Below are 12241 nucleotides of genomic sequence, written 5' to 3' on the forward strand. Positions count from 1 at the left end.
GGAAAAATCCAGCACGAGAAAAATAAGCTGAAACTGGATTGCAGCAGATAGAGAGTGCAAACACGAAAACACGCGAGCAGCAGGGATGCAGTGCCATTCTTGGTTGCAAATTGCCAGAAAATGTGCCTACAATATATACTGTAACTGCATCTGAGAGTACAGGATGAGTGGAAGGATTTACTGAAATTCTTTGGGGATGAACGTGTTACCTGTGTGTGTCAATGCCACAGAACAGTTACTGCTGGTCCTTCTGAACAAGTGTCAGCAGAACCTTTATATCACATTAGATCCTATTCTCTTTACATTATACTGTATGTAATGGATAAGCAATTTTAGAAATATTTTTAAATGGTGTTGGTACTTTTTTGTAGTTCTCTGTCTGGAAATCTAGTTTCCAACAGTCCTCTGAGTCTACATGGAAAGATGGAAAAGAAACAGCCTAATGATTTTTAGGAAAACCCTTCAGAAGCAGAATGTAACTTCATTAGAAACACAGAAATGGGTTTTTATCTACCAGCACTAAAATCTTAAAGACCTGATTCTCCTCTCGTGTTCATTGACATAATCAAGAATTAGTTTCACAGTGGCTCCCGTGATTTTACACCCCAGCAAGAAAAGGAGAAGCCAAGGCCAGATGTACAAAATTTCATGTCAGCTGGAATTCCCAGCTGTGTTTTTCATCCAAATTGTTCATGAAGTATCAGACTTCAAAAATAACTTAGCCAAAATGGAACACTTGGAACATTTTCTAGACCTGCCCTTATCAAGGAAGCTTTGTGCCACATACAGGCATAAAGAAGAAAAACATGTTGGTGGCAGGTTTGTGTGTGGGAATATAAAATAGCTGAAGTTTGTCTGTAAGGACTCAGACATTCAGAGTAAATGGTGTATTCCCAGTAGAGATGGAAGAGAAGACACACTATACAAGGGATGTCCAGGGCAAAGCTACCACCCAGCTCTACAAACAGAGGGGGAGGTAGATGAAGTGCACGACAGTGCCATATAGCTGTCAGTCATGCGTTGTCACGCACCCCTCGACAGCAGAAGTACAGCCCAGAGGGAAGAGACCTGCGTGGGACACTGACCTAGTTCTCCTCCTTCCAGGAGAGATCATGCAGTACAAGGTCTTAGTAAACTGCAACATACTTTTCCCAAGCTATTAACTGTTTTCAGCTACTCTGCACCTTGTTGCAAACTTTCGGAAAGGCTAATGGTTAAAAAAATTGTGAATGGATGGAGGTGTAGTCCCTGTATCTGCTTGGACAGAATCTTTATTCTCTAATTCAACTTAGAGACTAGTGTTTTATAGTTAAATGTTATCCTGTCACTCCACGATAGCACTTGTTTTAAAAACATAGTATGCAAAACCATGCCTTAAGTGGATTTTAATTTAATGCTAAGGCATGAAACACTTAATAGTGTTATTAAAAGCTGTACACGGGCCAGTAAATGAAAGATCCAGAAGGAAAAAGTCCTCCGTATATTTCTGTTTAGAAAATACTGTTGTAGGTTGGGTGTAACCACTGCCCTTCAATCTAACGTAGTCCTTAGGAGCAATTATGGTTATTTATGTTAAAATACCTATGTTGCAACAGCAGCCTGCACTCCAGCACAGACCCAGCGCTGCTTAGAACAAACTACAGGAGAGGCATAAGTGAACATCAGGGTGTCACTTGTGGCTGTGTTGTGAGAGCTTGTGTGTCTTTAAAATGTAGGCAAAACACCCGTGAAGTCCAGAGGGCAGGTCCACGGCAGCCCAGACCCACGCCAGGATGGAGACGTTCCCACCCTCGGCTCTGCTCCCGCTGCCGTGTTCTCATCCCCTCCCCGGTGCTGGTCGAGCGTGCACGCAGCCTGCGCAGAGACATGCTCTGAAGCTCCTCTGTTCTTGGCCAGATGAACCCTCGTAGCAGCTCCGGGTGTGATTACGCCAGAATCGGTGCATGCAGCAGGCAGGAGTGAGAAAGTCTTGGTAAGACTGATGGGGATGAGGAGAGGGAACGGGAGCGGGACGACGAGAGCTCTGGTTTAGATTGGCTAAATGTGCTGTGAAATTGCACTTTAAGGGCGAAAGAGTTTGAGTGGAGTGCTGGCAGAAAGGGGCTGTGAACAAAAAATTATACACAGCTGTCATCCTGGAAACAGGATTTGCTCTATCCATAAGGAGTCACCAGTTTCCCTGCATACCCGAAAAGATTTTCATTAATCTTTTTTTTTTTTTAATTAAGTCCACTTGGAACAACATTACTTGTTGTGCCAAAGCAAGACAGTGAGGTATGGTGCAGAAGAATCTTGCAGGGTAGCTGTGGTGAAAAGAACTGCCCAGACGCCACAAAGACTTTTGGCCGTGCTCCTTCCCCAAATACAGCAAATCCTGGATCCAGGATCTATCAGAACCACCAACTCCTTTGACTTTTCTAGCAACGCATGAGATGTTGATGAGGGTTTGTGAGCAAGAGAGATCCTGCCTTCCTTTCCTGCACACTAAGAATCCTTCAACCACTGTTTGTACCTGCAGCTCTTCAAGGATGCCGATGAACTTCGTGGCAACTATTATTGCAGTTTTAAAGCATTCAAATTTATTTCACTTCAGTGGCATTTTGCAACTCACAGAATTAACACATTCCTAGCAATATCAATGTGGTGCTCCAGCACAAAAATGCCTCTCTGAATGGGCCAAGCCACCATATTATAGGATTTCAGTGTTTGATTCCGTAATATGCAATAGTGTGTATGTAAACGGTACAAAATGTGTCGACTTGTTCACAACAATCGCATTCCCAAGTGAAGTGATTGTATCAACACGTCTAAGTGGTGACAGTGATTTAAGAAGTCCAACATTCGGTCTTAAAAACAGATTATATTATTTATAAAGATCTGTGGGTGGAAAGAAAGAAGCAAAGCTCATCTGTCAGGAGAAAAAATGAGGAACATATAACTCCTCCAAGGCATAATGACAGCAGAAAGAGGGATATTGTTTAAAGCTGATGGAGAATTCATCCTATTCATATCTAGAGGCCTGGATAGAAAACAGTATATTCCATTACAAGATAGAAAAATACACTCAGACTCATGAATAATGGTATGTTCACCGTTCAGTGCAATTCTTCCTGTATTTCTGGCCATGAGATAATAATGCCAGGTTTGCATCTGGTTGGAAAATCCACCTAACAGAACGTAAACACAGGTTTCAAATCCTTTTTTAAATAAACGGATGGACTTAAGCTCTGCTGTACGTGTTGCTTACGATGCATCTGGTGTTCTTCTGAACGTAAGCAAAGCTGCTGTACAAAAATACGTGTCAATTATTTAAAGGATAAGCATTCTCATGTATATGTTATATACCGTATTTTTCTTTTTTCTTGTGAACAGAAGTTGCAGTATCCACGTGACCTTTTTCTCACCGGCTACCGCACAGACATTTCTCAGCTAAGCCTCTCGAGCTCCCTTGCATTCCAACCGCTCCAGGACCCCCTGGACCGCTGCCACCAGGCCATTTACTGAAGCCCTTTGACCCAAAGTTAAACAAAAACTGTAATCCAAGCAGCAATTCACTATTTAGACCCCGTTTAACCCCTCAGAAGCTTCATTAAGAGCTTTTTGGCAGGGACATACCTGGCCTTCGACTATCCACTTGGAGATGGAAGTTTTGCCGTCGTACCCTGGCCGGAACTGAAGCGTGGCGGAGCGAGGGCTGATGTTGGAAATCACCAGGTTGGATGGAGCACCTGGAAGTTCTGAAAAAACAGGAGTCTAAATGAGAGGTGGAAACGCTCTTCGTCCGGGGTCCAGTAACACAGGCTGACATTCAATGTTTCAGCATATAAAATACCTTGGGAACAATTATAATACAGCAAATAGCTGTGCTTTTTTGTCCTTTTTGGCAGAATATTACATACAACATTCCCGTTTCTGCTGCTCTGAGCATGCACCACATTTTTACAGCTCAAAAGAGAAAAGAGAGAGCTCGTCTAAAGCGTTACAGCTACTGTCTTAGAGGAGCTGCACAATAGACAAAGCACGGAGGCTCAGGGGGGAAGGTACTTCCCAGCTCTGGATCTGCCAGTCACTTTCTAAGTCACCTAATTCCACTGTACTTCTGCTTCTCCAGTATTAAATGATAATAATTTATATTTCTTGCAGTCCATTTAATAAATTATTTTATTATGTATTATTATTCTCATATCTTATACAAAATATTATTATATATTTATTATAATATAGCAACGTCCAGCTTTAATATATTAACAATAGAAAAAGACTCAAATTTTTGGGTGGCGTATGGGGAAGATTTTGTGGTTCTTATATTGACCTATAATAGGTGGGTTTTAGAGGGTGTTTCTGATGCCTAAGTAGAGCAGATGATTTTTTTTAAATTTCTGTTGCAATTAAAGAGGGCAACCTTCTACGAGGAAAAATCTGCAGCCCCAGTCAGGTCGTTGCCTCACATCAGTCAGGCTTACAGCAGCCTTTAGATTTTTAATATTATCTGAATTATCAACAAAAGCAAGCCCAAGAAAGAGATGAAATATAGATTGTTTAGAATAAATTCCCAATAGTACCTGCATTCGTAAGTTATAGGAATTAGTATTATAATCAGTAATCATTCATTATATTGTACTATGTGCAAATACAACAGGCAAAGACTGGGCAGCTTTTTGGTGTATATTTCAAGTACGCACGAATATACATTATTTCTTGATCCTTCCTTCACATTTGTGGGAACTATGATCAATAAACTAACCCTGACCAAGTAGGATAATGTTGTTATCTGGCTAACAACAGGCAGCATGGCATTGATCTAGTCTACAGCTTGTCACAATTACCTATGATTAGGGAAAAGAGAGGCAGGCATACTTCAAGACATACGGAAAAGTTCAAAAATACCGGAAAGGCAAACACCGGATTACCATCAGCGATGTAGACTAACTGCTCCACTTTGTAAAATTCTACTCATACAACCTATAAATTAACTGAAACTGCTTGTTTGAGATAAGAATTGGCTTTTTAGTTTGCTTTCTATGCTGGATGAGATAGAGCGCAGAGTTTTAAAAACACAAGGCAAAAAGGCTAAATTTACAGGTGCCCTGATGGTAACTCAGACAATGCAGTACAGGACTATCTCCTCCCAAATCCTTCTCAGGCCACAACTCCCAATTCTTCTAAGTAAGATTTCAGTTTCATTATACAAGTGTCCTCTCACAGGTGACGTAAGCTATACTGCTTATAAATGGAAAAACCTTTCCCTTTTAACATCATTCAAACTCTATTTTTCCCCCAAAGCAACACTTTTTGAATTGATTCAGGTTTCATTCCTATGTTACTCCGTAAATGTCAAGAGATTCTATATTGTATCCACTTTATTACTTTGTCCATTCCTTCTGCAATCCCTACAACTTTTTTTTGTGTTTGTATTAAATAGCTTTCTGGTAATTTCAAATTGCAAGTGTGTTCACGTTAACGTTTTAAACTGTTCTAAACATTAAGTTTAAATTATTTGGAAATAATTCCAACGCTTTATAAATAAAACCATTTTTATTATTACTGAACCAAAGTAATTTATGATCTATGGAACATAGAAACATGAAGAATTAGCCCATTTTAATTTGTTTCATGCAGTTTTACCAACCTGGGGGCACGCCAGAGGAGATGGTGGAGGACGTGACCCATCCGCTCCCTTTTGCGGTCACAGCTGCCACCTCGATTGTGTAGGTGGTGAGAGATGACAGCCCCGTGATCTTGTACTCCAGCGTCGTGTTGGGTAGCACGCGGGCAAGACGAGATTCATTCCTGCCATACACCTCCCAGGAGATCTGGTAGCCTGAAAAAAAAAAATACACAGAAGTCAGGGGGAGGCAGCAGTAGTGGGGTCTAGTTTTTCTTCTAAAGTGCAGTTATGCAATAACTCAGAGGTTGGTAAATTCTTGCTTCTGCAAGACTTGCTTGTGGTCAGTGGTGGAATGACATGTCTCCTGCTCTACTCCATTATGGTCACCTTTTATAAGCAGAAAAAAAGAGTTAAAGTAAACACTGGCTAAAATACCCAAGTATTTTTCTAATGTTATTTCCAATAAGCCTTTGATGTAGGTACCCCCTGGGGTATCATCTGCCCATCAGATTACAGATGGGGAGGACACGGAGTCGGAACAGTCTGTCTCTCTTTCTGTGGCTGCACAGTGCTTGCTATGAAATGGCTAGGAAACCTGGGGATAATCTCGCAGAAGGGTAGACTTTCACGTTGTGAACTCTATGAAGCGAATAGGAAGAAACACTGGAGAATATAACACCTTCTCCCCAGTTAGAATATCTGATTAAAAATCTATATGTACTTGGTAGGGCTATTCCCTTTCCAGGCTGAAGTAACCTTCACTGCTGTATAGCTAGAAATACAAATCCGACAGTAACAATCAGGCAGGAACATTGTGGGAATCTTCTAGGAACTGAAAAACCTCTACTCTCCTCAGCTTGTTCCTTGCACAAATCCTTCTGCAGGGCGAATCATTATCCCTTCTTTCAAAACCGTAGTGTAGCCAACTTATTGTCCAAAACTGCACTCGCCCTGGCCTCCATATTATTCTTCTATCATAATCTGCCTTTCCTTTTTATCACTTTTATAACCATTTGCCTTCCAAGAACTTTTGAAACTTTCTACTGTCTCATTTGCTCAATTTTACCTCCAAATCTGCTTGTCCTCCTGCCCAGTCCCACTTTATTCTCGTTTGAACCCATTTGAACCTTACTGTGCCAGTCCTCAGAGAGCGTGTCTGAAAAGTTTGCTTGATTGCAGCTTTCTTTGTGATTTGACTAGCGAGAGAGGGGGAAAAAATACACATAGCTCTTGAATGCCTGTGAAATGGAAGTGAGTGAAAAGGACTAACAGAAAGGAACACCCCACTGAGTGAACCATGCATGAGGCAAGCTGGCTAGAGAAACTCCCTACTGGGTTCCCATCATCTAAGATGAGGAATTCAAACCAGCTGGGGGGCTCAAGGGTTTTTTTCCCCTTCCTTTTTAAAAAAAAAAACAAAACATGATAAGCTGATTAACATATACAAATTGACATAGCAAAATACCTTAAGGTATTGAACAACGGGGAAACGTCATGTCATGAACTAAAAGCATTTCTGCGAGCGTTTGAGAGGTGCGAGATGTTATCTTTCCTCCGGTGCTAGCTGCCATCACTGACAGAGATTCACAGTGACCTAATTTTGCATGGAAATGGGCTCAGAGTACTCCCATAGTCACTAATTATGTTCTGGGTGAGGGGGCAGTGGCAGAGAGAGGTGGTACTTCAACCCTTCCAGCTACACTGCAACCACTTCTTTGACTACGCACTACCTGGGGGAAGGGGAAGAGGCTCCTGAATGCTCATCCAGAGCCAGTTTTAAGTAAGTGTCTGAAGCATCCCATCTGTTAAGTGGGAATTAATTAAGTCAGTAATTTATCTATATCTCAGAGACACTGTGGCGTTTTGATGCTCTCTGCAAAGGCTTAAGAATCATTTACCAGCAATCAGAGTTTATGTAGTACAGGCAAGATTATAATCTGTATGAGGATTTTGACAAAATTTAAGGACTCCATTGCCTTTATCAGTAGAGGTGGAACAGAAAGGTGGGGAGTGACTGTCCACTCAATCTGATGCTCAGTGAAGAGACACAAAAGAGTTGCAAACAGAATGACCATCACAAACACCCCTTCCTTTCAAAGATCATGGGTGCTACATTTGTTCCAGACAGGTGGAAGACTGAGAAAGAGTCCAAGGAAGGTGCAGTTGTGCCTCTCTCCCCTTGCCAGAGGACACAAAACTGGCAGCTGTGTCCCCAGCAAGGAGAACGACCATGTGCAGCCATGGATGGAGCGAGGTTGGGCAAGGGCCGCGCCACGGCTCATCTGTCTGCCCGGGAGCTGCGGACGACCCCTCTATGCCTGCTTTGAACCCTACACAGGGGCCGGCAGAGTGGAACAGCACCTCAGAATAAAACAGAACAGGTTGCTCAAAGCAATAAATAACCAAAAGAAGATAAACAGGGGACTTCTAATGCTCCTTCTACCCATTTGTTGCTTACAAACAATGGAAAGTTTAATTCACCATGCACTAGGCAATCTTAAGTGATTGAGATATCTTCTTTCCCATCCAGATAAGCTTTGGATATACATCAAATGTTGGCAATTATTCTTTGAACATTTTATGTTTTATGTTTTCTTCCTTGTGACCACAGAGATGAGACCCAGCCTTCCTGCCCATTAGGCACATAGTCTCTATGTATTTATGTTATGAAAAAATGTTCACCAGGAAAAATATCCGGAGTTCACATGCAAATTGAAGAAAAGGGAAAGAGGCAGCATTTACTGTTGGATATTTCAGTCTCAAAAGTATAGTCAAATTCTAGTTGTATAAAAAAAATGCAAACAGAAGATACATACATACATACTGAGCAGACACAAAGCCAAATGTAATCATGCATAACAAAAACAGATGAAAAAAATGCTGAAGGAAAGGAACGACATCCACCATACCCCCAAGTAGCACTTAAGCCACAATGACTGACAGATGGGCAGAACTTTAGGACATGTGGTTGGTAAAAATGCGCTCTCTGTTTTACAGACGTGATCGCTGCCAGAAACGTGCAGGGGGGGAGTCCAGCCGGCCCGGGCTGAGAGTATTTCCTCTGGCTTCGGTGTAAGTGAGAATAGAAAAGGTGCCACAGAGCCTCCCCGTACGCATTGGCACGACACCCTCTCCACAAAATGCTGCCTAACGGAAACTAATGACCAGAGGAGTTTCAGAAATAATTTTCTGTTGATCTGGAGTAAATTCTCTGCAACAGAGCAGTACACCCAATCACCAACTGTCCGTCTACATCCAGCTCCTCATAAATCAATGTTTACCGAGAGAAGGAGGAAGATACTGAGATTTACAGCAAGAGTAATGGGCAATTTCCCAGAGCAGGCTGGCTGCCGGGCACCACCCTCCGTGCTTTCCTCCTCCCAGTTCGGTGCATGGAACAAGAAGGTCCAGTAAAGACATCAACGAGCAGAAATGATGAATAATTGCCTCCCTAAGCACTCAGATCTCCAGGCAGCCCTCCATAAGCCTTTGAGGTACTCAGGGCATGAACAATTTTGCTATTCTTTTCTTTTAACCCAAGCGCAATTTGAATCATGAAGAACATTTCTTTCTCCTTACAAACTTTGCTGGGAATTTTTACACTGGTGTTTCTTCAGGAACAATAGAGCTGCTTGAGTTAATTCTTTCTGAAACAATTTGCCCCAAATATAACACGGTCCATCATCATGCTCCACCAGGTTTCAACCCATTCTGGGAGGCAGCAGCTTGTTTCTAGCGAAGCAATTCTGCAACACTAAGCATAGCGTTGCTAACTCGTGCTGAACAAGGATGAGTATTACATCACCCCGCTTAGGTAGCCAGACTTGGAGTTAGGTACCTAAATCTAAGCACTCGGGCTTGAAGGCTTTGCCCATCTTCACTGAATCAATACTGCTATGCTTCCAGAAGTCATTAGTTTCTGTTCTTGAACTACTTAAATCAATGCATATTTCAGGAAGGTTACTCTGGTATAAAGGCGTAAGATGATCTGCGTAAGGGCTCCACATATGCTACGAACAGCACAGAAGACACTTGTACAAACGGTGCATGTTACAGATGCACAGAGGAAACACTGGCAAATGCAAGTTCCATCAAAATAATTAGACCAGTCAAAGTTAAAATGCTTCAGGAAATTAAAATGATATAACATTTCAATGTTTGGGGCCAGAAAGTCTGGAGTTTTTTTTAACTCCTAAAAAGTATTTCGTTTTTACAAATTATAATACAATTTTTAAAAAAATAAAAATTAAACATTCCAATGTCAATTCTCCCAAAACAAAGTATTTTGATCCATGTGAAATGATCTTCTCCCTTCCTAACTATGATTCTTAGGTCCAGTAATTTAGTATTTGGGAGCTTTCTTGCACTTCAAAACCTTGAAATCCTTTGTTAAATGGAATGTCCATCCTGTGCAGCTGTAATAGTTTCCCATCTGAAAACAATATTGCCTCTGTTGATAAGAACTAGAGTTTTTATCAACTATTTATAGCTTCCTTTGTGAAAAATAATGGAGTTGCTGATGTTGTATCTACACTGGCATACAGTAAATAGATAAACAGCTTGTCAAATGGCAAGCTCATCAAAGAGAAACAAGAGCGTTCTGAACCCTTGTGATGGTTTATACAAAATTAAGTAATGGCATGCAAATTCTGTCACGCAGTCCACAGCCAGACCACTTGATCACAGATGAAGGATACCGCTGATTTCAGGCTTGGTCTTGATTGCAAATCTTAGCAATGCCAGTCCAGATTTTGCAGCTGTAAACTCCACGTAGGAAACCCCCCCCGCCTTCGCGGCGAAGGCCAAACACTGTCTCACAAAGTTTCAGAAATTTAGTAACACAGGTGGAGGTCACGGAAGATTTAACAAGACTGGAAGCTCCATGGGGAGCTGATTTCTAATACAGGCTGTCTTTTCAGTGACCACAATCATGAGCTGCCAGTAATTGGACCTGTACTTTCTATAATGTGCCCTAGCTGACATTTCCATTACCCAAAAGAGGGACCAGGAAACCAGTGCTCACGGTAGCCAGTTCTCCCCAAATGCTCTATTACGCAAACATTTTTTCACTGCAATGATACACACACTTAAAAAAATAAGGTGATAGCAGCTGATACTTGCCTGTAATGATGCCATTTTTCTCTACAGGTTCTTGCCAGCTGACCTTGAGAGACGTGTCCAGAATCTCAGTGAAACTCAGGTGTCCTACTGCTCCTGGCTCTGGCAAGCAGAAAAGGAAATCTGTTAACAGGAGAACCCCACTTTCTTTTGATCTGATTCACATGGCAAGGTGAGGGCTGAAGAAATAAAACACTGAGCGGGGGCCAAGGGAAGCCTGCTGGAAACATCAGCGAGAGCTGCAGGGGAGACGGGAGAACACAAGGTGTTAAGAAGCATTCTGGCTATCATCCTATAAATTATTTTATCCAGTCATCACCCTAACTGTGCAGAGAACTAAAGAGAGTGGCAGCAGGAGACTTGCACGCAACTTGTTCTCTGCCTCTCTTCTCGATCTAATCTAATTAGAACAATCAAGCTGGCAATCCTGGAAGTGATTGCATTTGCTGTTTTCCCGCGATGATGGTGTGCAGCATTTACCTGTGCTGCTGTGTGGAGCTTATCTGGCCTCGCGTCTGTAGCAACGCCACCAGCTGCCCCCTCACCTGGGAAGAGCCTTTTGCTTATGCAAGGTCAAAGCAAAGAGAGAGTCACTGAGCCGCTGCTTGCATAGATTCTCTCAAAACAACTCTAAAAATGTCCAACGTAATGGCAACTGTCTTCTGTAAAATGAATACAAGTGTGTGAAACTTTTAAAGGATTTTTATGATGTAGCTCAAGAGCTCTTAAAAATTTCAGCTCCCTAGTGTGCAATGAAAGAGCATAAAATGGAATGACTGTCAAGAATATGCCATCCTCCCTCAATTTTGATCTTCAAGGAAGACATCCTGACTGATTTTTGATCCAACTGCTGTTCTGTCTTCAATCGATGTGCTGGAAAAAAGAGGTTTTGTTCACTTTATATTCACTGTGCTTCTGTCATTGGATCCCTGCCCGAGCATCCTCCAGCTCCACTGACATCAGTTGGCAATTTCTCGTCTGCAATTAGATATTTTGTTTCCTCTTCACTTTAGTCCAGTTTCTCATTCCCCTCCAGCTATGATAAAAAAACAAAAGCCTGCCAGTAGGTCGGCTACAATCACATTTGCAATTCTGCAATCCTAGTGAGGAAAATTTCCAAATCCATTCGGTGATATCTAGTAGTCAAAGCATTACAGAAAGAATTGCTGATCTGGTAGCGATCGCAGGAACACCCAACAAGAGCACAGCAATTACGCACTATTCGGGACCATGTATCTGCAGACGTGCAAGCCACATACTCGCAAAGCCTGACTCCAATTAGCTCCTGCAGTTGCAGTCCGATTTTAACGTCATAACAAAAAACAGGTGCAGGTTACTCCAAGGCAGGACACATTGCTTCTGACTGGATGTCCGATTTTATTTGACCTACAGTTCATCAGCAAACAGATCTGTTTGCGCTATTTTTTTTCTAAAGGATTGCCTAACTTTGCTATACAGACAGAAAATTATCACCTGAGAACATGAATGACAGTCCTTTCGGATCTTTTTTCCCAC

The 12241-nt window shown here is 41.9% G+C and overlaps 1 protein-coding gene across 1 annotated transcript in view; it reads right to left on the minus strand.

Moving 5' to 3' along the window:
- The window catches only part of SDK1 (sidekick cell adhesion molecule 1), a gene marked incomplete at its 5' end in the record, with an annotated part of 412638 nt that overhangs the window by 87266 nt on the left and 313131 nt on the right, over positions 1–12241 (minus strand). The window contains 3 exons of the mRNA XM_082006804.1: positions 3616–3737; positions 5630–5821; positions 10730–10828. Of these exons, the coding sequence (XP_081862930.1) occupies positions 3616–3737; positions 5630–5821; positions 10730–10828 (413 nt within the window). The remainder of the gene's footprint in view (positions 1–3615; positions 3738–5629; positions 5822–10729; positions 10829–12241) is intronic.

This window comes from Phaethon aethereus (assembly GCF_964289735.1).
Source record: "Phaethon aethereus genome assembly, chromosome: 15".
Lineage (NCBI taxonomy): Eukaryota > Metazoa > Chordata > Aves > Phaethontiformes > Phaethontidae > Phaethon > Phaethon aethereus.